Genomic DNA, 26,312 nt, shown 5'->3' on the forward strand with positions numbered 1-26,312 from the left:
TCATCAGGTGTATATGGCAGTATGGCAAGGTCAGGCGCTCAATAAAGTATATGTCACTTCCCTGGGAAAGGGGAGGGCTGGCAATGCCGAATCTTAGGCTCTATCACTGGACATGCCTGCTGACTCAAATGACCACACTCTTTCAACCTGCTGCTAACACAGTTAACTTACCTGGGGTAATCAGTGCCCACCCTCCATATATGAGCTGTTATTGGGGAGGAAGGCTACGGGTTCACTGATGCGTGAAGTAGAGCACCGCTAATATAGGAAAATGCGATATAAGGTTTTGGAAGGGGCTTGGGGGTTTGGAAAGCGGTGCAAAAGATTCTGGATATCCCAAAGAAGAACGCCTACCTCCATTTATGGAATTCTAGCCTTTTCCCTCAGTTCAGTATTGATAGAAATTGTCGGATTTGGGAGGAGCTGGGAGTTAAGACTTTAGGCGACATTATGGAAGGGGATTCCATCCTGGGTTTCGAACCGATTCAGCAGAAGTACGGTATTCCTGCCAATCAATGGTTTAAATATGGTCAGATTTTTCAAACATTGTCGGTCATTAGACCCCGGATCTCTTTGGAAACTGGCAATATGATGATGGAATACCTACTAAGAGGGGTTAAAAGGATTAAAATAGTACATAATGGTCTGCTGCTAGGCACCCAGGATGATCTGGAGAAAACCGAGTCTTCTTTGGCAGCAAAATGTCGACCTCAATAAAGCCCTACTTCTAAATAGGAAATTATTTTGCTCCTCTAATCTGCGGGCACAGCATTATAAAACATTATATTACCTATATTAAACCCCAGCAAAGCTGTTTGCGTGGGGCGCAAGGGAAGATGATAGATGCCCTAGGTGTAATGATGGTCCCGCGGATTTACTGCGCATGTTTTATCACTGTGAGAAACTAAACCGAATCCGCAGGGAAATCATGAAATTCTGGGAGGGGCTGCTAGATGTTAAGATCAATCTATCCCCTACCCTGATGTTATTAGCGGTGCTCCGGATTCTTGTTTCTGCTGGCTGGAAGGACACTACAGCCTCGTCCTTCCAAATGTGGCTCGCCAGATTGTTGGGAATGCACAATATAGAATCCTGTTTGTATAATTACAAGAGAAAAAAAATGGGAAATGGGTATGAGTATCTGGGCACCACTAAAAAGCTGGAGGGATTCCAGATTATAAAATGCTAATTGTGTTGGTGCTCATGTATAAATCTAGGAATTGAGTGGATTTTTATAGCTGTGGTTGTGCCAAATCTTTTATATATTTCGTATAGATTTGTCAGGTGTTTTATCTCTTTTTTTGTCCCCCCTTGAAGAGTTGATTCTATGTTATGTATTTGTTTACCACTTGATCCCGGTTTTTATATTTCATGCTTTTGCTATACCCTTACGATAATCTTTTATGCAGTAATGAATTGTATATCTTTTTGTACCAGAAATTCTCAAATAAAAAATTATAAAAAAAATAAATAAAAGAAAGGAACTTGAACAGGCCCATCCTATGTATACAGTGATCCTGTAAATGAGCACTGCCTGCTGTGGAACAATGCCACTCACATGCAGCTCCTCTCTTTATCCACAGGAGGATGTCTCTGCTCTGGATCGCCCTCTGCCTCGCTGGTCTCCTGTACTGTGCAGGTCAGTATGTCTAAGCGGCCTTCCTTCTTATGAAACTGAAAGAGAAACTGCTGGGCCAGCAGAGACAGCAAAGGCCCAGCGGGTGCAGTGTAGTACAGGCTCAGCTGTAGAAGTGCAGGCTAAGCGGTAGCAGTGCAGGCTAAGCGGTAGCAGTGCAGGCTCAATGGTAGTAGTGCAGGCTCAATGGTAGTAGTGCAGGCTCAATGGTAGTAGTGCAGGCTCAGCTGTAGCAGTGCAGGCTCAATGGTATCAGTGCAGGCTCAGTAGTAGCAGTGCAGGCTCAGCTGTAGCAGTGCAGGCTGAGCTGTAGCAGTGCAGGCTCAGCGGTAGCAGTGCAGGCTCAATGGTAGTAGTGCAGGCTCAGCTGTAGCAGTGCAGGCTCAATGGTAGCAGTGCAGGCTCAGTGGTAGCAGTGCAGGCTCAGATGTAGCAGTGCAGGCTCAGATGTAGCAGTGCAGGCTCAGCGGTAGCAGTGCAGGCTCAGCGGTAGCAGTGCAGGCCCAATGGTAGCAGTGCAGGCTCAGCGGTAGCAGTGCAGGCTCAGCTGTAGCAGTGCAGGCTCAGCTGTAGCAGTGCAGGCTCAGTTGTAGCGGTGCAAGCTCAGCGGTAGCGGTGCAGGCTCAGCGATAGCAGTGCAGGCTCAGCGGTAGCAGTGCAGGCTCAGCGGTAGCAGTGCAGGCTCAGTGGTAGCAGTGCAGGCTCAGCGGTAGCGGTGCAGGCTCAGCGGTAGCGGTGCAGGCTCAATGGTAGCGGTGCAGGCTCAATGGAAGCGGTGCAGGCTCAGCGGTAGCAGTGCAGGCTCAGCGGTAGCAGTGCAGGCTCAGCGGTAGCTGTGCAGGCTCAGCGGTAGCAGTGCAGGCCTAGTGGGTGCAGGGCAGGCCTAACGGGCTCAGTGCTGGTCCATCGGATGCAGTGCAGGCCCAGCAGGTGCAGTGCAGGAATACAGTGAAAAAACTGTTGGCACAGTGCAGTCTCAATGGGGGCAGTGCAGTTAGATGCAGTGCAGGCCCAACGGGTGCAGTGCAGTACAGGCTCAGGATTAGCAGTGCAGGCCTAGTGGGTGGAGGGCAGGCATAACGGGCTCAGTGCTGGTCCATCGGATGCAGTGCAGGCCCAGCAGTATCAATGCAGGCCCAGAGGGTGCAGTGCAGGAATACAGTGAAAAACCAATGGGCTCAGTGTAGTCAGAATGGGTGCAGTGCAGGAATACAGTGAAAAACCAGTGGGCACAGTGCAGTCTCAATGGGTGCAGTGCAGTTAGGATTTTGGAAAAGGGGGTGGTGATGGACAGAGTTTCTGAATGATGCAGAATACTCTTACCCAGTCAAGAGATCAGGGCTAGATCCATCACCGTTTTTTAGCTCACTGCACCATCCCAGCTTAGAACCTGGCTACATGCATACAAGTCTATGCTTTTGACAGCAGAGCCTGTAGTCACATGTGTTCATATCTTCAGACTGTACAGTCTGCTTTTCATCAGTCCATATCTTCAGACAGCACGGTGTATAGTTTTACAAGTACATATCATCTGACAGCAGAGCCTGTTGTCACATGATTCCATATCTTCAGGCAGTAAAGTCTGTATTTTTCCCAATTTTCCCAGTTCATGTCTTCAGGCAGTAACGTCTGTAGTTTTCCCAGTTTTCCCAGTCCATATCTTCAGGCAGTAAAGTCGGTAGTTTTCCCAGTCCATATTTTCAGGCAGTAAAGTCTGCAGTTTTCCCAGTTTTCCGAGTCCATAATTTCAGGCAGTAAAGTCTGTAGCTCTCCCGGTTTTCCCAGTCCATATCTTCAGGCAGTAAAGTCTGTAGGTTTCCCGGTTTTCACCAGTCCATCTCTTCAGGCAGTAAACTCTGTAGTTTTCCTGGTTTTCCCAGTCCATATCTTCAGGCAGTAAAGTCTGTAGTTTTCCCAGTTTTCCCAGTCCATATCTTCAGGCAGCAAAGTCTGTAGTTTTCCCAGGTTTCCCAGTTTTCCCAGTCCATATCTTCAGGCAGTAAAGTCTGTAGTTTTTCCCCTTTTTCACAGTCCATATCTTCAGGCAGTAAAGTCTGTGGTTTTCCCAGTTTTCTCAGTCCATATCTTCAGGCAGTAAAGTCTGTAGTTTTCCCAGTTTTCCCAGTCCATATCTTCAGGCAGCAAAGTCTGTAGTTTTCCCAGTTTTCTCAGTTTTCCCAGTCCATATCTTCAGGCAGTAAAATCTGTAGTTTTCCCAGGTTTCCCAGTCCTCATCTTCAGGCAGTAAAGTCTGTAGTGTTTCCAGTTTTCCCAGTCCATATCTTCAGGCAGTAAAGTCTGTAGTATTACCAGTTTTACCAGTCCATATCTTCAGGCAGTAAAGTCTGTAGTTTTACCAGGTTTCCCAGTCCATATCTTCAGACAGTAAAGTCTGTAGTTTTACCAGTTTTACCAGTCCATACCTTCAGGCAGTAAAGTCTGTAGTTTTCCCAGTTTTCCCAGTCCATTTCTTCAGGCAGTAACGTCTGTAGTTTTCCCAGTTTTCCCAGTCCATATCTTCAGGCAGTAAAGTCTGTAGTTTTACCAGTTTTACCAGTCAATATCTTCAGGCAGTAAAGTCTGTAGTTTTACCAGTTTTACCAGTCCTTATCTTCAGACAGTAAAGTCATTAGTGTTACCAGTTTTACCAGTCCATACCTTCAGGCAGTGAAGTCTCTAGTTTTACCAGTTTTCCCAGTCCATATCTTCAGGCAGTAAAGTCTGTGGTTTTCCCAGTTTTCTCAGTCCATATCTTCAGGCAGTAAAGTCTGTAGTTTTCCCAGGTTTCCCAGTCTACATTTTCAGGCAGTAAAGTCTGTAGTTTTCCCATTTTTCCTTGTCCATTTCTTCAGGCAGTAAAGTCTGTAGTTTCCCCAGTCCATATCTTCAGGCAGTAAAATCTGTGGTTTTCCCAGTTTTCTCAGTCCCTATCTTCGGGCAGTAAAGTCTTTGGTTTTCCCAGTTTTCTCAGTCCATATCTTCAGGCATTAAAGTCTGTAGTTTTCCCAGTTTTCCCAGTCCATATCTTCGGGCAGCACGCCTGTAGCTTCAGATAACCCAGTCAGTTGTTCACCAGTCCATTTTTCAGACAGCACAGATTGCAGTTTGGCAAGTATATATATTCTGACAGCAGAGCATGTAGTTACATGTGTCCATTTCATATCCAACTTATGTGTTCACTAACTGGTCCACTTAGTTACTCATGTGCATTTCACTGACAAATCTGCACAGCCATTCATTCACCCATTGACTCAACCAACCACCCAAGTCAACTTAAAACCTCTTTCTTCAGCTCTCGCTGCCTCAGTGCCCCAATCACTCACTCACTTGTCACTTTGGCCCTGTGCGGCACCTTTTGGCTAGGTTTGTAACATACAAACACTACATTCATACAAAAATATATAAATAAATGCATACATCCATGCATACATACATCCATACTTATCCAACATAGTGAAATGGCTCCAGTCCGGCCCATTTGCCAGTGGACATATATCCGAGCTGTAAAGTGAGTACATACAGACAGTGATCTATCTCTCCACACCCATGAGAAGCCTTCACCAGTCTGCCCCGGCCCTATGCAGGATGTAAGAGTCCATGGGGACGTAGCACTGCCCCCTTACACTACATACATCCCAATAGCTTTGGCATTACACATTCAACCTACATTATTCTATTACAAGAGTATCCAGCAATGTCACTTTGCACTACTACTAATTAATGACATGGCCCATTGTGTATAGACTCTTAATGTATAGACTCTTAAACCCGTATCAACTATGAAACCACACTACTTGTATGTTCTCTGTGTCCTGTGGTGGAGGCGTCCTTTCTATTAAGTATCGTCAATCTGGTTCTCTTATATCTCTGAGTGTCCTACTGTCATGTCATGGCAAATTATATGTTTCAGGTACATGTCACACCATGTTATATCCTGTGTCCATTGCTTGTGCTCTGGTGCTGGCCCCTTCATTCACCCACGCCTACGCTGCGTTTAATTAATAAAATTAGTGTTCAAGTAAGTCTCCGTGTAGATTTAGGGGCCTCAGTCGCGTGCCCAAGGAGCATCACTGGAAGGGAACATGGGATTGCATGTCCCTCTACTTGTGATGTTTCATGGCTTGTCTTGTGCCAGAATTTATGAATATTAGGGTATGACCAGGTTGATCAGTCTACTAACAGGGTTTAACCCCTACTGCATGTTTGTTCACTTTTCCAGTCTATTCTGTGCAGGCATCATACGGTGGTATATTACCTCTGAAGGAACTTGAAATGCAGTATCTATCTTTTGCGGATATTTGCTGGGTGTGGATAGCAGTACTTCCATTTTCTTCTGACAATTGGTCACCAATGTCTATTTCCTGATACTTCACTTTAATTGATGATGTCTTTTCTAGGGTCATTGAACCAATGATATAGTTTAGCTGCTATGCCTTTAGTTCCTTCTATAGTATAATAATTTGGATTGCGGCCCGAGTAATGACCAGTGGTTGAAAATAATTAAAGCAATTAATCAAACACCGTTTTGTATCTTCACTGTGATGCTCTAAATGCAGCAGTTATGCCCAAATGTGGGCCCGTTGCTCACTGTGCCACTGGAACCAAACTGTACCCAACTGAAGAAGTCCAAATAGGACAGAACCAGTCCTATTTTGCTTATGTTCCGGTTTAGAGAGGACCTGACTTGGCAGTTCAGGCTGGACCGTTCCCAGGACCATATTTGCATATGGCTAAGTCCAATCCGCGGTGGCATTGTAGGCAAAACAACAATGGGTTGGAATGCTATCCCGAGTGATTGACAGTGGTTAGACAAATCGCAAGATATCAGTTTGTAATAGCACTTGGGATTGTTAGCGCATTGACTGTGCCCTGAGCGGATCCCTCCCTTGGACATTTGTGCTGGGCTGTTCTTTTGCTCCACCTGCCATGCCATTGCTCGCCGGACCCGCTTCGTGGGTCCCGCATCGCAGAGGAAGCCAGCGGGGGTCTTGTTCTTTGTGTGGCGGCTTGTGACAGCTGGAGAGTCTTGGAGCATTGCAGCAGGGCTGCAAGCGGTACCGCAGGGACTCTATCTCCCAGGAGTCCCTGCCTGGCCAATTCGTACCACCTGGCCCGCTCTCCCTGCTTGCCCCGCCCCCTGTGCACCACACACTCCTTATTAACGGCACCTATTTCTGCTGCGTGGGAGCGCGCGGGAACGTCCCGGGACAAGCCCGGGACAAGGGCGGGACCGTCTGTGGCCGTCTGGGGCAGGCCGAGGCTGGACTGGGTCACACCACTTACATTAGAGACCGGGACACTTAGCGCACATTTATTGCAAATATATTGTGAGTTGTTGACCCCTACTTGTTTAGTTGTTCCCTAAGTTATATTGGTGTTCCTACAAGTATTCAGGAAGTAAGTTAGGATTTCCCTAGGGGCTTTTCTGATATTTTCTTTTTTCCCTTTCCACTGAGGGTATTTAACTATGAGTAGACTTAGTGGTGGTATAGGTAGGCCTTCGTTGGGGGGAGGTTCTGTTAGGGGGACTCTAGACGCCTTCATTACGAGGGCTGCCTCAGTCCTTGAAAAAGAGATCGTATTAACAGAAAAACGCCTCTCTCTGGAGTTGACCAAAAACGATCGTCATTGGGCCAAATACAGACAGCGGTGACACCTCTTAAACAGAATGCTGAGGTAGTTAAAGCCCAAATTCACAACCCCCAAAACGCAAAAGACTTATCACAGTCGCCTCTTCTAGATTTATTAACACAGGAGTTAAATGAAACCGTAACTTCAATTGAAAACTCATTAAATACTTCATCAATCGTAGAAGTTGAGTCACTGATGAACGGGCCCACTACAGATGAGGTACTAGTTAAAACCACTAGCAATATCCCCCCACCGTCAAAAAAAAGGAAGCTGGGCAAAGCTTGTTTGGGCAATAAGAATAAGAAGCGTGAACCAGATCCTAGAGTCAAAGTGAGAGGGTCGCGAAAGACTACAACAATAAACACCCTAGTGGAACAGCTGCCAACTACACTTGCCAAAGAGTTATTGCCTAGCATGGAAAAACTGATTAAATCATTAATTTCCCCACTGATAGAAAGGGTGAAGAGGATAGGGGAACAATTAGTTATTATAGAAAAGGAGTTTTTAAAAAATTCATCGCTGCCTAATATTCAGGGTGTTATGCTTCCTTCAGTACAAACAAAAAAGACTCGTGTAGAGGATAGATCACCACCTTTGCCGTCCAATAATGCCCCACCCTACCCTTAATACAAAAATCATCTGCCCCAAAAGTGGCCCTAAAACTAAAACAGACCACGCGAAATGGAGGTAAAGCGGGACGGGGGTGGGGGGGAATGGGGGGGGTAAAGAGGAAATCCAACAAAATAAACCAGACCTTGGTCCAGCAACCCCACAATACAAAATTAACCCAATTCAGAAAAGGGTCGACTTACCCCCGGATTCTGCTCCATTTGTAATAATTATGTTTGGAGTACTAACTCTTCCGGAGGGAGTAAAAGAGCATCATGTAGCCTTAAAAAATAAGGTCATATATTGGCTGCGCAATATTAGACCCCTCCCGGCCCACATCAATGGGGAAATCCTAAATGTTAGACGTGTGAACTGGGTAGGAGCACGACCAAAGGATAGAAAAGGTGATATTATTATAATTAATTTCAAAGATTACAGAGCAGTGAGACACATCGGTGACTGGTACGATGCGAAAGGAAGCAAGGAAATTTCCACTCATTATCTAAGTCATTTTTATCCCCAGAAGTTCCCTCAGCCCCCAATAGGTTTTCCTCTGGGAAATCATGTAGCATACAGACACAACACAGTACATCGCGGTCCCAATCAATCTTACTTTGGCTATTCACACAATTTCCCCATGAATCAGCCTTCCCATATGGATAATATGGGACAATTTGATTACAACATTCCAACTTTTAACCACTTTTCAATGTTGTATGGGATGGAGGGCGTGGATTGACTTACACCTTCCATCAATCAGAATATTAGTCCAATAATTCAGAATGCAAGGGTGGGAATTTTGTTAACGGAAGGTCGGGAATTACAAAATGAAATGGGAAATAGCAGTAATTCCATCCCCCACCCGCATTCTGGCATGGAAGAAACTGAGGTATCCCCTAATATAGAGGTTGAATTTAATGGTGGTATTTGTTCCGACATATCGGGTGATACACCCATAGAGTTTGTCTCTGTGGGTGAGTCCCAACCGGGAGGTCTCAATTCCACTTTGGTGGACAGTACAGAACGCAATGTAGGTCAATCATTAAAAATCATTTCATGGAATATAGCGGGCCTCCGCTCAAAGGTTGAAGATGGTACTTTATGGAACTTTGTTCAGAATCATAATATAATCTGTCTCCAGGAGACTTGGGCGAGAACAGAGTTGCATCTTATAGGATATAAAACCTATTTCACGCCCGCACTACCTGTTACTTCAGGTAGGTCTAAAGGAGGACTGACATTTTTCATATCTAGCACGATATGGGGCTTAAAAACAACAGTAGTACAACTAGACCCTAACTATCAGCTGCTTAGCTTAACGCTGAATAACAAAGAGACCTTTCTTTTTCTTAACTTTTATAATAACCTAGTGGAGGACCAGGTGAAGAAGTTCTCGGCCTGTATTCGTGAAAGGCTTACCAAGTTGATGCAGAAAGTGGGAGGTAGAGCTAGTTCTAGTATAATATGGGGGGGTGATTTTAATCAGTACACGTGCCCACATAGTAACAGTAATTTATGTGGCTTTGTGGATGAACATGACGATCCAATAGTACATTTCAGTCATACTAGCACGGGGCTATATTTAAACGATGTCCTATTCGATCTGGGGCTTATTATGGCTAATAAGCCTGACGTGCATTCCGGACTATTGGTTCCAACTTTTCGGGGGAGGGGTTACGGGTCAACAATAGACTACATCTTAGTTTCAAACACTATTGCTAACAGAGTTACGAGCTTTGATGTGTTGGTGAATACTTTAAGTGACCACTGTGCCTTGAGTATTGATCTCCACTTAATAACCACTAGGCTGTCCTCACAGAACATAGCCCGTGCCCTAACGCAGAATACCCTGCACATATCCAAAATAAATGGGTTCTCCCTAAGATGGGATAAGTGTGACCCGGGGGAAGTAACTAAAGCCCTGATTTATGCAGTTTACCCCTCAATAGTCAAATGTTTAGACATGGGTACTCCGGCAGAGGAAATTCTGTATAACTTTGAGTTAATCATGGGGAAGATAAAGGAATTGTTAACGGTTAAGTTACAAAGAGAGGCCTGCACGAAACCAGGATGGTTTAAAAAAAAATGTACGACAGCACATAAAAAGTTGAAAGTAGTATTAAATAAAGAAAATAGAGACCAACAGGATATAAGAATGCTTAGAAAGGAGTACAACACAGCCTGTAAGGAGAGGAAGGCTGAATTGAAACAAGAATTATGGGACCAACTCCATAAAAGCTCCCTGGACAGAAATAGCGAGGCATTCTGGAGAGTGGTTAAATTCCCTTATTTAATAGACTCTCATAATATGCAAACAATAGAAGTCGCAATTGAGGAATCTGTTTGGGTGGAACACTTATTTCAGATAGGCCCTGACAGAGGAGTCTGGAACTCGGCGCCTAGTGTGAATCAATGCCCAGTAGCTTATCCAATATTGTGGGAACCCGCTATAAGCGAGATATGTCTGGCGTTAAAGGCAAGCAATGGGAAAGCGGCGGGCCCAGACGGTGTTCCCGTAGATTTTTTCAAATCCAATATGGATCTGTGGGGCCCTATTCTGACTAGGGTGCTTAGAGCAACAACGGAGAAAGGATTGCTGGCCTCCTGGACCAAATCCATCATGGTTCCAATTTTAAAAAAAGGAGATAGGCAAGACCCATCCTGCTATCGTCCGATCTCACTGCTGGACTCGCTAGGCAAGGTGGTGGGGAGAGTGATCCTTGAGCGCTTACAGCAGTGGGCTGACGATGGCGGGATCCTTTCAGACCTTCAGTTTGGGTTCAGGGAGGGATATGGGACTACTGAGCAAGCCCTGAACCTATCAATGCTCTTAGGTAAATATGCCACACCGAAGCAGGGCAGGTTGTACATGGTGTATGTCGACCTGTCTGCTGCTTTTGATTGTGTGTCCCACTCAAAACTGTGGACAGTTCTCCTATCCATGGGCATTGATGTTCCTTTGATTGTTTATCTGAGGGAGTTGTACTCTAATGCTTCTGCGAGGGTACGATTTGGAGTGAAAGGGGAGTTATCCGCGTCATTTGGGATAGAGCGGGGTGTTTGGCAGGAGTGTGTCCTGGCCCCCTTCCTCTTTTCACTATACACCAATGGGTTGGAGGAGGCAACGCTGAGGGGGGCCCAGGATCTCCCACAAATAGGAAAACGTCCGGTCCCCGCTCTCCTCTACGCTGATGACGCAGTAATACTGGCACATACTCCACGCCCTGGATAGGTATGCCACTTTTATGGGGAGCCTAGATTTAAGAATAAATATTAAAAAAACATATGTGATGGTAGCTGGCAGAGGGAAAGGGTGTAAACAAATCTCACTAGCCACAGAAAAAATCGAAAGTACGGACCAATACCCTTATCTAGGTATTATAATAGATGACAAGTTAAATTGGAAACCCGCAATAGAGGCTCGGAGATTACATTTATTGCGAGCAATTGCGGCGCTTATAGCTTTTTCGCAGAAGCTGGGCAAAAGGCCACCACTAGAACTTCTGCAGATTTACAGAGCTAAGTGCCAGGCAATTGCCCTGTATGGGGCCGGAGTATGGGGGCATGCAAACGTAGGTCCCCTGCAAGTGGCGGAGAATACTTTTTTAAGATTCCTATTAGCGGCACCTAAATGCATCTCAACGTTTGCTTGTCATACCGAACTGGGGATTCCACATTTAGAGGATCTGGCAAAGATTCAACCAATTTTGCTTTGGCGCAGAATCTGGACGTCCTGTAAGAACTAATTTACTAAACAAATCCTCACTGATTGTATGGCACTGGATCGTGCATCTAAAATTAGCTGGCTCAGATATGTAAATAATTTTCTGAACAATTTGGGTTTAGGGGACTGTTATGTAACACCAGAGTTAATCTGCGAGATATCCAAAAAGGAATTGAAACTGAGGGCTTTAAGCCACTTAGAGGAGCTGCAAATCGCCAAAGTAGGAAGTAAAACCTCTGTTCAACATTCTTTGGCGATCCAGACAACCTTTTCAATTCAGGCCTACCTATTGTATGATTTGTCGCAGTTCGAGCGTTTTCTTCTGCTCAGATTTCGATTTAATATTTTCCACCGTCTGGTGGCTTTCCCGGTTCAAAATTGCTGGGACCATACTCTCCCCTTATGCCCTTGTGATGATACTTCAGAACAGTCTACTATCCACTCTGTTTTGTTCTGTAAGTTCTACGATGATTATCGTAAGCTCTGGCTTTTACCCTTGTTGAAGTTATTGGGTTTTATAAGATGCCGGCCAGCCATGCTGCGTTTACAGTTCTTAGAGTCTGATTGGATCTGCAAACTTGTAGTGAAATTTCTGAAATCTGTGTGGAAACATAGGCTAAATCTATGATAACGGCCCTAGATCGCCGCGTAACCAAGATTAAAATCTGCAAAAGAAGTTGTATGTACAATTAGTAGCATTGGCTAGTGACCCCCACTGTTAGATTCGGATATCGTATATTAATGTACTGTTGTATGTTCCTTCATTTTTAATGTGAAATTTTTATAAACTGTGAAAAGCTTTTATGGTTTTTTATGTATTTAAAAAAACGAATAAAGACTATATATATATATAGTCTGTAGTTTCTGACTAGGTAGCCATACTGACAATCGATGTTCCTGTTCTCCTTTAGTCGGTGGGGTTAGTCTTAACTTCTGTTTTTTCTTGTTCATTGTCTCTTTTACCCATTTACTCCTTTACAGTGAGTATTTATAGAAGTGTCTCAGTTCGCTCAGGTGGTTGGTGATTTAGGGCCACGTGTATGAAGCTTTTTGAAGATTGCAAATGGCCTGATCTGCAGATTCATTCATTTGTGACAGCTAAAATGCTTTTTTTTTAATGTACAAAAGCCAAATTGCGAGTCGGTAACTGTTACTGAATCACAATTTGGGTTTGTGATTCGGTATTTGGAACGGGCATCTTTAGTACATCCGTTGCCAATACCAATTTGCATTGGTATGTTTTAATATTTTGCAACCAAATTCTGGTCTCAAAACAATAATATTTCACTGGCACCTCAAAGGAGGTGGTAACTCAATCGCGAATGGGAATGGGTTCATAAGAGACCCATTCCCCTTTGGAAATGTAAATAAAATGTTTTTAAGAGCAAACAGTGGTCTAAAAGTTTCTTTTTTTAACGCATCCCGTTTTCCTTTATGGAATCCGGTTTGCATTTCTGCAGTTCTACATTCTCTGACTTTCACTTGCAGGTATAGTTTCACATATATTGTGAGGTCCCCCCATTGATCTTCCAAGCAAATTTTTCTTGTGTGCAGGTATATAGATAATTTGAAACCCTGGAATTGGAATGGGGATAGTCGACCATGTTTCTTGTATGCATAGATTATCACCTGTATGATAAAATTCCAGTGTCTTGTTATCTGTCATAAAGGAATGTAGGCCTGACACATTCCAATTAATTATCTTAAGGGTGCTTTTTGCGTGTTTTATTTTCTTTCCTACTCTAGGAGTTTATCCTCCCTGTAGTTGTTTGTGAGAGCTGTGGGGAGCCAGGCCCAATCCGATTGTTCTGGGTGGTAACTAGACAAAATATCGAATTCAAAATATCGAATTACCAAAATATCGAAGTCAAAATATAGAATGGACAAAATAGCGAATGGACAGAATATAGTGGTGAAAAATATCGAATTGAAGATAAGTAATATAATATCGATTTAGTAATTTTTACCCCTACGCTATCCAACGTTTTCCTTACTTTGCACTCTCTGGATTGGGAATAGTAATTTTTACCCCTACGCTATCCAACGTTTTCCCTACTGCTGCACTCACTGGAGTGGTAATACAATAATTATTTAATAATTTTAAGATTATTTAAGTATTTTTAAGTATGTTTTAGGTAATTATATTTATTATTTCATTAATTTTAAATTACTTTTAAGACATTTAAAAAAATTGATTTTTTTACTAACTATATTTTTTAAAACGATATTTTGCATTCGATATTTTTGTACTTACCTGTTTGTAGATAGGAATTCGATATTTTTACATTCTATATTTTGGCATCGATATTTTGGTAAGTCTATATTTTTGGATTTGGTATTATGTCAGTGATCCGTTCTGGGTATGTCTGTTTACTTGCTCCTCTGTCTTGAAATGTTCGCTCCTGCTGTTAGACAAATGAATTTTGATCTTACTCCCCCCAAGAAAAGGTGTTATTTTTTGGGTTCCTCTTAAGATTGTACTTGGTTCTTAGTGGCACCTGAATTTATACTGCCTCCCCCGATAGCCCATGTGGACATTTTTAGGGCTCGCACTGCGATGCAATCGCGAAAGCGATTGTCGCAGTGGAGTCCTATTGTAATCATTCTGGCTTTCAAGGACTAACGAGGTTTGGGACAACAGACTGGCACGCGCACGCACGCAGCCTGCCGGGATCGGATCAGGTCGCGCGCTCCGATTCCGGCAGGCTCTTCAGTCACCATGGATCACGCACGCACACAGAGACACACACGAGTGCACACACGCACACATACATACACACACACACACACACCACACACCTGCCGCCCCCCCCCCACCTCCCCCCGGCGCCCACACCCACACGAGCGCACACACAGACAATCCCCCCCCGCCCACACAGACGCGCACATACAGAGACCCCCCCCCCTTAACTAACCCCACTCACCGCATCGCCGGACTCTGCAGCCTCCGCGGGGCTGTCCCTCGGGCATGGGAGCCCCGCGTCACCAGCACTGTTTATGTCGAGGCACTCCGTGGGTGCAGGCTTCCGATGACGGAAGTCCCGCCCCACGGCAGGGTTTCGTTTTTGCGCACGTCTTGTTGAAGCTGTGATGGGATAATTGTATTTTTTCATCCGATAAATATATCCTCTCATCTAGGTTGTAATTATTCATCCATATTAATTCCAGTTTTCTTTGACCTAATCTGCCTTCCTTTAGCTCACTTTAAAACCATTCACACTTTAGAAACATTGGTTTTACTAAATGTGTTCGTGCATACTCCGCGATCGTGCTCATACTTTATTTCCCTCCCGGTACATTTAACCATTCCGTAATAATAACGAAAGTTACTGTCATTTTAACGTTCAAAATATTAGATGTGAGTGGATTATTGTTCTGCCGTATTCTGTCCCAAAGCGTGTACATACTACTTGCCATCTCTGCAGCCTACTTTTCGTGAGCTACGTTTTGCTGGAGCCGATTTAACTCGCATTTACACAACAAATGATTTCTTCACCCTTAAATTAGCACTAACCTTAATCCCTGCCTTGAGCAATTAAATAATCGTCTCAGATAGATTAGCATTGCTCGGAATCATCCGCTGGCAGATTGTAAGGGCTTCAAATCCAGGACGCTCCATTGTCTCTCCTTTGTCTCTAGTGCATGGACTGCAAAGAGGCCGCTACTGGGCCCTCGGGATAGCCCCGTTTGTGTAGTAAGATTGCCGTGGGCCCTAAAGCAAGCAAGGAAATGGCCCCAGCGATCCTTTTGTGTGATGCTTTTCGAAGCAGGCATGGTACAAGGCCCTGGCTGCTGCACTTGAAGACTTTGCAGCATTGCCTCTGCAAGGCGCACCCAGAACACTCTAGACTTCCTTCGTCCCTCGGTCTGACAGGATGGCTGGCTCCTGACGTCTTACACTCGTTAATCACTCTGATCGCATACGAGTACTCTCTCCCTAAACCTGCCTCCCCCATCCTACAGCCCCCCACTTATTTCATTGTGTGTACCCGAGGCATATGTGAATCACACATTGTTTATACACAGTGGATTTCCCATGCACATGGACCCTATGTAAATATCTGGATACATGCACACGAGCATACACTCAACAAGTTATGAAGAAATCGAAATTCGCTTCCGACCACCGTGTGAATATTTTACCGATTCTTTGGCAAGACAGATTTACTGGCGGCGACCAAATAAAACCGATTCCAAAAAAGCGCCCGCCTATTGGGAATAGATCCCATGCACACCTGTATGTCATGCAAACACTCGAGAGTATGTACCATCTGTGATGACAGAGTAATAGAAGATCTTGCTGTTTGGAAGGACCTGTGTGCTGTGTTCCTAGATCCGGAGGCGACCGTGACCTCTTCTGACGGCGAGGATACAGAAAATGGGGCAACCAATGGGGGAGGAAACAGAGTGGGTGAATGTACTATAACCAAGGTATCCTGGTCTATAGCAGGTGCTTATGTCCGTGCAAGGGATCAAGTGTCTGGAGATTCAGAGAAAAGGACATGGGGCCAGTTGGGAGTTCTTTATATTCCCCATACCTATTGGCGTATATTTATAGGCATACATTGTCATACTATGCTGCTCTACTGTGTATGATAACATTGAAAATTAAAGGTTAATAAAACAAGCATTTGCAATGCAATAGGTCTCGCATTACTGAATGTTTGAGCTATTGGTGTTGCATTATTATTAGCTATGCCAATAGCTCAAACTTTAATAATGCGAGACCTACTGCATTGCAAATGCTTGTTTCTGTAGTTGTTTGTTGATTGATATGCCCCACTCTTTGAATTGTTTGCTTTCTCTTAAAAGGTTCTGAATGTTGGAATTATCAGTCCACTCGGTTAATGTGGATTCTCTTTGGCTGATCCCTGGGTGGCATTTAAATTTCACTGAAGTTAGATGTGCCCTGGTAAGAAAGGATAGAGAGGGAATGTTATGTAATAGGTGTAGTATGTTAGACCTGTTTAAGATGTCCCGTGCCCCTTTCGTGTTGAGCTCAGGGGTGAGCATTGAAGGTGACAATGCTGATGTTGGGTAGTGTTCCTCATTTTCTCCCTTACCTTGAATTGTGTCTTGCTGATAAGTATGTCTTTCATTTTTGTTGGTGTGTTATGAGTCAGATCTATGTCCATCTTCATTTAATACAGACCAACATAAAATATCCTTTTGTCTGTTGTCTTTGTTGGCCAAGTCTTGCACATTCTCCACTGCCATGCATTGTCTGTTTGATCTTTGAGTGAACCCAATTTCCACGTTTTGCCCAAGTGATGGAATTTTCCCTCCTTAGTTCGACACTTCTACCCAGTCGGGAATGTTTCGCTGCTGTGTTTGTTTTTCTTCTTGTACATGTTCCTCTCTCGTACTGTGTCGCTTGTTGCAAGGTTGACTTTCTCGTGTGCAGGAGCTTGTTTGCATGGGGGCCCCACCATTAGTGTTTGTTTGGTGCATATGGGGATATCCTAATTTGTTAATTATGTAACATTTGGGGAACTGTCTGGGTATATCTTTCCCTTTTCCCTGGTGGTCCCAGCTGTGTTTGTGATCCATTATTTGTTGTTGTTTTGTCAGTTTCTTCTCTTGCCCCAGCCCATTTATATTATGGGCCTTCTTCAGATGTACGGGTAGTCCACATCTTTGGGAGGAAGATGGGGTAGATCTTCAGAGCCTCTGATATTAGTTCGTCTCTTTTGTCATCCTGCTTTCCTAGCTTGCTCGATGTTGATGTTCTTTTTGTACGCTACTCAATAGTTCACTTTTCCTTTCGTTGGTCTTGTGTGCCTTGCACAATTAATTTTTTTGTCTCTGTGTCAGATGTGTCATTGCCACCTTTGGTTCTGCCTCATTTGATTGCTTGGCTCTCTTTGTCTTATGAATGCATTTTGTTGCACTGCTGTTATCGTGGGCATGTGCTAAGGGCTTCGCGTGTTCGATCTCTCCGTCACAGGTTTGTGGATGCATTAGAATTTTAGTGTTCTCTCCAATCGTTTAGTGGAGAAGAATTTCGCATGGTACCTCACCCCTCCCCTCCAAATAGTTCTGACTGGATATTGGCCTCTGGTACAACCCTTGGGGTCCTCCTTTCTCACCCGAGGGAGACCCTTTCTAGGCACCCGCGGGGTCTGGGTCCTTGCCACTAGCATCATGTTTTTCGGCCAACAAATGTGAAGGCTCACGATTTACAGAACAATCTCACTCAGGCAAGATTCACTCAGGCCCTCAAGACATGGCTGTTCGAAAAAGCCACCAGGACATGCTAGCGCCTGAATACCCTATCAAGTGATGAACTGCGCTTTATAAATTCAGATTGATTGAGCTTCAGAGACTCCCATCCACCGCCCTTGACAATCGCTGTCTCTAGAAAGGCAAATAACTCTAGAGCTCCTCCAGAGCGTCGCACCACCTTCTCAATGCTGTGGAGTACCTGCCAGTAATTCTGCTCTTGGTACCCAACCATTTTGTCATGACAGTGTGCCCCTCTCTATTGAATGTAAAATGACTTATACATGTATACCCTTGTTTTCTCTTCTTGACTATTTTAGACTACACGCAACTCTCTACAGGTACTTCTATTAACTGTATTTTTGTCCCATATATACTTACCGCGAACAGGAGTTTTAACTTTTTCCCGCTACCCTCTTTCCTGTTCTCACTTTTTCATACTTCAGTTGGAGCTTTTTTTACAAAACCTTTCCATTTGCACTTCACCATATATCTAGTTTCAATTGTATCACCCCCGTTTTTTAACTTGCGCCACTCCACAAGTCTCTATGTTGTATATTATTAGGTCTTTGTATTATTAATTCAAAAGTGATGTATTACATTTTCTTTCACTGTCACTTGATACCACTTACGTTAGACTCAGATTTTCACATGTACACTTCACTCACCTGCGTTTTGGTTTTGTTCAGTAGGGTTTCCACGTGTGTCCGGCTGACCTTCACTGATGCAATATAGAGAGCATGTGCTCTGCAGTTACAGTCACCCTATACTGTGTGTTTACACCATTATTTGTATCATTCCCAGCCCTGAAGAGTCGTAGGACTACTATTCCTTGACAAAACACGTGTCGGCTGGTTGTGTTTTTCATCAAAATAAATAATTTACAGCATCACTTAAGAATTCTGTACATATTGCTTACGTTAACACTTGTATTTACTTGCTGATTATGTATGTGTGCACGGGATTTAGCTATATAGACTCTCTACAGCACTGCCAGCTCAGATAATCAAGAGAGGAATCACTGAGCTCGCATCCACCCTCCCAACTGTGATCTGCACACTGAGCAACTGCTTTCACCTACTCACTCTTCGGTACAGCTGGTCACCTGCCCAAAGGAGGGGCAACTGAGCAGACATCTCAACATGCCTTGTGTGCATTCGGATCGGAGACACAATATCAGAAACACAAATATCGTGTGAATAGAATATCGTCCCCAAAATGTCGAGGACAAGAATATCGAGAAGGTAAGTGCAAATAGGTAAATATAGATTTACTATTCTTAACTCCAGATCTCCATACCTTGAAGATATATACATCGTCAAGGTACATATAGGTGGAGTTATGTATAGCAAAACTTTACTTAGCCATAGAAAATGACCTACACGATATTCTTGACCTCAATTTTTTGGACACAACATTCTGTCCCACGATATTTGTGTTTCTGATATTTTGTCCTTCATGCACTTGAAACATTCGTGGTGCTTATTCTTACAGTCAATGACGACAATGAACTGGACAGTATTGCTGTGATGACAGAGATACCTGGACTCCACACCACTCTATGTCACTGCACTTTACGCCAATGAACCCCAAAACACTATACTTAAAACCAATGCACTCTACACCACTGAACTCTACACCAATCTACTCTGCACCACTGTACCTTATGCGACTTCACAATGAATAATTTATCTCATAGACATACCTGTACCGAGGTCTGCTGCCCTTTGAGGTCACCTTCTACCCACCCCTCAGAATGGTCACTTCCCTTGCGATCCTGACCCTTTGTCTCCCTTTCTACCCCGTCAGATGCTGCTGCCATGAAGGAAATCAAGGCTCGGCCCTTCTCTACGGTGAACCTACCCTGCGAGCTCACCTTTGTGGAGGGTGCGGACAAGCTGTCCTTCAGCTGGCAGCGCGAGGACATAGTCGAGGAGATCGAGGTGTCGGACATCTACGCCTACATCCAGCAGAGCTTCGAGTTCAAGGAGCCGAAGATCTTGTTCACCTACAGCAACAACGAGGAGCTGCGTGAGGAGCAGAGCTACGAGTACCAGGGGCGCATACAGCTCTCGCACCAGGAGTTCGGAGACGGGGTGCTCTCGCTGGTGCTCGAGAATGTTGGCTTCCCAGATGAAGGGGTGTACACCTGCAAAGCCAAAAGCCCACATGGTGTTGGGGAGAGAGTGATGAAACTCCTGGTGGAAGGTAAGACTGGTACATACTTTCCGCAATTGCCGGATTTAGACAAATGTATCTCATTCTCATCCTTCTTTCCCCGCCTTTTCCTGCTTTGTGAGTTGCTCTTGGATGTTTTGCGGAAGTAAAAGGATTTATTATGAGGTCCCCATTATCTTCCCCAGTAACTCAATCCTTCAGTTACGGGTGGCTTAGTGAACTAATGTGTCCACTATAGGGCCCTGTGTTCGACCACATGGTCACAGGTTCAAATCGTGGCGGATCCGCTCAGCCTTGTATCCTTCTGAGGTTGATATAATGAGTGTCATTGGGTATCAATGAACATCTATTATTCAGTGCCAAGATACCCTTGTATGTGAACGTGCACTTTACAATGCACGTGTTATCTTATGATATACTGATACCAGGGGCAATAGTAAACCCAGGGGGTGGAGTTATCAGGAATTACAAGGGGAGCTTTAGGAGTTGCCAGAGAAATTAGTGATTTCATGCCCAATTCCTCATTTCCCCCCAGTATTTTATCAGGAGACTTCACCTACCTTGAGTAAGTGGGGTCTCCATGTGAGTCATCACAGATCCATGGAGTTGTAGTGAATCTTGTAATCCCAGCTCCTGTTACTAGCCAATTGGTGAATATAAAGGAACTCTTAATCAGGTCCCTAACTCAGTGGCCAGAAATGTTGGCAAGCATCCACTGCTACCAGTATTAGGACCCCACATTTATTGACCAACCCACCTTGGTCTACTTCATCAGCACCGATTGGTTTTAAAGACATAGGATTCTTGCATTGCTAATCTGGCATGCCTTGTGTCTCTTATTGCATGCCAAGGGGTGGACAAAGTACTTGCTCCTTTCTGTTTAACTCCTTGGCTGCTAGCCACATTCCCCTGCAGTGCTGGGAGAAGGGGGGCGCGCGCAGCGTCCAGGTGCTCATGACGAGCTCAGCTCGTCATGACCACACCCGTTTCTTTAGAACGCTCGCACAGCAGGGGAATTTACCCAACATGCGAGCGTTCTAAAGGTCATGACGAGCAGCTCGTCATGAGCTCACGGGAACTGTGGCTCATGACGAGCTGAGCTCGTCATGAGCATTGGAGGGGTTAATTGTCTGAGGATGGGAGAACATTTCTCATAGCCACAATGTTTACCTTGCACACTTAGATACACGAAGGAAGCCTGTACCTTCTAGAATATATCCCAATGAAGGAAAAAAGTGAAAAATGCGCATGAGAAAAGTTGGTAGCTGTTCCTTATAGGAAACGTCTGGTTGGAATGTATATGAAGAGAGGGGTCCTCCTTATTTTGTTCTCCAGAGTTTTTTATAGTGCGAACTTGACCCGAATTGTGTATCAGAGCGCATTACATAGCACCAGGTGCATTGCATACAATTTTCTTTGTTATGCACAGGGAGATTAAGTGATTTGCCCACAATTACAGGACGTTCAGCGTCATTGACGAGACTCGAACCCAGTTCCCCAGATTCAAGGTGGACCGCCCTAACCGTTAGGCCAACTCCCCTCCCCCTTATTGCCCTCACACACCCATGTGGGTGTCATGCTTCATCCTCGGGCTTAGCCCCTCGTGTGGCCGGTGCTGCAATGGCCCACAGAATCACGAGAGGGCTCTATGGCGGAGATCTTTTCTCTTAGCCGTGGTGATGTATGCAGGTGTGTGGGGACTCAGTGGTGAATGTACTCAAGAAAGTTGGTTAAAACTATCTAAGGGGGTACCAAGAGATATTTTAATCAAGGGTCCTCTTGGCAGATGAAAAGTGCAAGGTACCAGATTCCCCAAAATGCTGGGCCACAGACAGAGCCAATGAAGGGATATGGAATCTAACATAATAATAATCCACATTTGTAAAGTGCGAACAATCACCTGTAAGGATCGTCGGGAAGATTAAGCAAGCTATTGCCCAGAGTCACATGGTGCTGGGCTAGTCTGCCACCGCCACCAGGGATCAAAACGTGGTCCCCAGATTCCAATGTCAGTCGCCCTGACGCGGCGCCATACCTCTCCGCCTAACAGAAACATCACTTCTAAAATCAGAGCAAAAGACACTTAAAATGCGTTGCAAAACATTCAGGTTTGGTCCAACTTCCTACATTCATGGTTAAAACAGGAAGTGATATCGAAGGAAATTTTTGGTGCCTTATCTTGGATTGGTATATTTTAGGTCAAAATATAGGGGGGCAGCCATCGTATGCTGAAAATAATACAAGGCTGACCACACCCCCTGCCCTGGAGTGGAGGAAAACAAGATTGAGTATCAAGGACGCCCAACGCTCAGTTCCACACGGAAAGAAAGCAAACAGCCTTCCCCATGGTACATCTGCAGTCTAACAAAGGACTACTTGATTCCACATCACTAAAATAAATCAGAACACTAATGGGGCATATAACATCCATGTCATGCCTTGTTCTTGGTGGAAAGTCCTCCATGCAACGGCAAACCACGAAAACCACAAAAACCACATACAAGTCAATAACTTATGGAAATGATCCAAACCACACTTTTTCTCAGGGCAGCTACTTATTGTATTTTTTTTGTCTTACTGAGAAGTACAGTTGCCTATAGGCAGACCTATAAATGTAATCAAACAAGAGAGCTATTGAAATCTAGATAACCCAATGTGTCAGCTCACTTCTCACTTTATACATATAGTGCCAAAGCATCACTGCAGCTAGACATGTCTATATCTCTCGCGCAGTATTTGGGAAATGTGCTTTTAATGTGGCACTTTAGGACCATTACATCACATCAATCAATCAATAAATAAAGAGTATTTGTAAAGCGCGCTACTCACCCGCTAGGGTCTCAAGGCACTGGGAGGGGGTGGGGGGAGGGGGGCTGCTACTGCTCGAAAAGCCAGGTCTTGAGTTGCTTCCTGAAGGAGAGGTGGTCCTGGGTGAGTCGTAGGTGGGTGGGGAGGTTGTTCCAGGTCTTGGCGGCTAGGTAGATGAAGTATCTTACTCCAGTGGTGGTTCTGCGGATCCATGGGACGGTGGCGAGGGCGAGGCTGGCGGAGCGGAGCTGGTGGGTTGGCGTGTAGAACGTGAGGCGGTTGTTGAGGTATTCGGGGCTAAAGTCGTGGAGAGCCTTGTGTGCGTGGGTGAGGAGTCTGAACGTGATCCTTTTGCTGATGGGGAGCCAGTGCAGGTCCCTCAGGTGGGCGGAGATGTGGCTGTGTCGGAGGATGTCCAAGACGAGTCGTGCTGAGGCGTTCTGGATGCACTGGAGTCTTTTCTGTAGTTTGGCGGTGGTCCCAGCATAGAGGGCGTTCCTGTCATCCAGACGGCTGGTGACGAGGGCCTGGGTGACCGTTTTCCTGGTTCCAGTGGGGATCCAGCGGAAGATCTTACGGAGCATGCGGAGAGTGTTGAAGCAGGAGGAGGTAACGGCGTTAACTTGCTTGGCCATCGTGAGGGAGGAGTCAAGGATAAAGCCCAGGTTGCGCGCGTGGTCCGTGGGCTTGGGTGGGGGGCCCAGAGCAAGGGGCCTTCAGGAGTCGTCCCAGGCGGAGATAGATGGGCCGAGGATGAGGACTTCCGTCTTGTCTGAGTTCAGTTTCAGGCGGCTGAGCTTCATCCAGTCTGCGATGTCTTTCATTCCGTCCTGGAAGCTGGCTCTGGCGGAGGTGGGGTCGATGGTGAGGGAGAGGATCATTTGGGTATCGTCGGCGTAGGAGATGATGTTGAGGTTGTGCTTGTGTGTGATGGCTGCGAGGGGGCTCATTTGACGTTGAAGAGGGTGGGGCTGAGCGAGGAGCCTTGAGGTATGCCGCAGATGATCTTGGTGGCTTCTGCGAGGAAGGGTGTGGAGACGGACTCTTTGGGTTCTGTTGGAGAGGAAGGAGGTGATCCATTCCAGGGCCTTTCCTTGGATCCCGGCGTGGCGGAGGCGGGTTGTCAGGGTGCGGTGGCAGACCGCGTCGAACGTAGCCGAAAGGTCGAGCAGGATGAGGGTGGCGGTTTCTCCGTTGTCCTGCAGGGTCCGGATGTCGTCGGTGGCCGCGATGAGGGCGGTCTCGGTGCTGTGGTTCGCTCAGAATCCGGACTGCGATGGGTCGAGGGAGCCGTTCGTCTCCAGGAAGGCTGTCAGCTGTTGACGGTTTTCTAGATGACTTTGCAGGGAAGGGGAGGAGCGAGATGGGGCGGAAGTTCTTGAGGTCTGAGGGGTCTGCGGTGTGTTTCTTCCGGAGGGCGCTGATCTCTGCGTGCTTCCAGCTCTCCGGGAAGTTGGCGGATATGAAGCAGTTGTTGATGATGTCCCGAAGTTTGGGTGCGATGATGGAGTCTGCTTTGTTGAAGATGTGGTGTGGGCAGGGATCGGCTGGGGAGCCCGAGTGGATGGTGTTCATTGTGTGGGTGGTATCTTCCGTGCTGACCTGAGTCCAGGCGCACATGGTGGTGGTGGGGGGTGTAGGTTCGGTGGTGGGGTACGTGATCTGAGCGCTGAAGCTGTTGTGTATGTCGGCGATCTTACAGTGAAAAAAGGTGGCCAGAGAGTTGCAGAGGTCTTGAGAAGGCGTGATGTCGTTGTTGCTGGTGTTGGGGTTGGAGAGCTCTTTCACGACGTTGAAGAGTTCCTTGCTGTTGTGGGTGTTGTTGTCCAGTCGTTCTCCGAAGGATGACCTTTTTGTGGTGCGGATCAGCTGGTGGTGTTTGCGGGTGGCGTTCTTGAGGGCTGTCATGTTGTCCGTTGACTGGTTGTGGCGCCAGGCTTTCTCGAGGACACGGCAGGATTTCCTGGAGTCTTTGAGATCGTTGGTGAACCACACAGCTTTCTTGTTGTTGAGGTTGCTGGGAGGGTTTTTCAGTGGAGCAAGGGTGTCGGCGCAGTCGGTGATCCACTGTGTGAGGTTGCGGGCTCCTTCGTTGGGGTCGGTGGTGTTGGTGGGAGGGTTAAGGCGCAAGGAGGTGGTGAGTTGGTTGGTGGTGATCTTGCTCCAGCATCTTCGGGGGGTTTGCTGAGGTCGGTGGTGGGTCGTTGTTTTCCTGAAGTTGAAGTGCACGCAGCTGTGGTCGGACCAGTGGAGCTCGGTGGTGTGGCTGAAGGAGATGTGGTTGCTGGAGGAGAAGACAGGGTCGAGCGTATGGCCGGCATAATGGGCGGGGGTGTTGACCAGTTGCTTGAATCCGAGGTTGGTGAGGTTGTCTAGTAGGGCGGTGGTGTTGTTGTCCTGGTCGTTCTCCAGGTGGAAATTGAGGTCTCGTAGGAGGATGTAGTCGGGGGAGGCAAGGGCGAGTGGGCTGATGAAGTCTGCGATGGCCTCGCTGAAGTGTGAGTGTGTTCCCAGGGGTCTGTAGATGAGGGTTCCTCTGAGGGTGGTCTTGGAGTCGGTGTGAATCTGGAAGTGCAGGTGCTCTGCGGTGGCGAGGGTGCCGTCGATGTTGGTCGTGATGCGGATAGTGTTTCTGTGGGCGATGGCGATGCCTCCTCCGGTCTGGTTGACGCGGCCCCTCCGGATGATCTTGTAGCCGTCCGAGATGGCAATGGCGATGTCGTGGGCTGAGGAGGGGTTCATCCAGGTTTCCGTGAAAAAGGCGACGTCTGGTGCCGTTTTGTCCAGGAGGTCCCATAGTTCGACGGCGTGCCTGTGGATGGAGCGGGTGTTGAGCAGGATGCACTTGAGGTGGTTGTTGTTCGCGGCTGTTTTGGCTGGCGCGGTGCAGGACCGAGTGCAGATGAAATAGCAGGCGTGGCATGTGAAGGCTCCGTGGGTGCGTTTCGGGGTGGCTTGGTAGCAGGCTGGATGTCGGCCGGTGTTGAGTGCGTGGATGGTGGCGGCGTCGTAGCTCAGTCAGGTTGGCTGGCTCTGGCGGGGTCCAGGGGTTCTGGCACTGGGCGCGGTCCAGGCGCGGACGGGCGTAGACGGGCTTGCCTTTGGCGCGCCTTCGGCGCACAATTGGCGCGCCCGCTGCGCATGGCCGTACGCACGGTACCCGCCATTTATGGCGAAGTGGGAGGGAGGAGCAGCTGGGAGGCGGGAGCAGGGTGGCGAATGGGGAGCGGGAGACAGGAGAAGGGGGCGGGGCTGCAGGAGAGCAGTGGCGGGGAGCAGAGGGGGGGTTGGAAAGAGCGGGAAAGCGGAGCGGGGGAGAGCGAGGGCAAGCCTGGGCAAGCCTGGAGAGCAAGGGCAAGCCTGGGGAGTGAGGGCAAGCCTGGAGAGCAGGGGCCCTAAGGAGAGGTGGCAGCAGGAGGGCCAAGCAGGCAGCGGCAGCAGAATCCGGGCACACGGGGGCCGTGCGGTAGTAGAGTGACCGGGTCAAGGGTCATCCACCATTTT

General features: G+C 46.5%; 1 protein-coding gene across 2 annotated transcripts in view; it reads left to right on the top strand.

Moving 5' to 3' along the window:
* LOC147699095 (butyrophilin-like protein 10) overlaps positions 1–26,312 on the top strand; it is a 219,597-nt gene that overhangs the window by 124,212 nt on the left and 69,073 nt on the right. For both annotated transcript variants that reach the window (XM_086935659.1, XM_086935658.1), the window contains exons 2-3: positions 1,584–1,639; positions 19,632–20,030. In XM_086935659.1, coding sequence (XP_086791785.1) covers positions 1,588–1,639; positions 19,632–20,030 — 451 coding nt within the window. In that variant the 5' untranslated portion in view covers positions 1,584–1,587. The remainder of the gene's footprint in view (positions 1–1,583; positions 1,640–19,631; positions 20,031–26,312) is intronic.

Source organism: Lissotriton vulgaris, chromosome 8, assembly GCF_964263255.1.
Source record: "Lissotriton vulgaris chromosome 8, aLisVul1.2, whole genome shotgun sequence".
NCBI lineage: Eukaryota > Metazoa > Chordata > Amphibia > Caudata > Salamandridae > Lissotriton > Lissotriton vulgaris.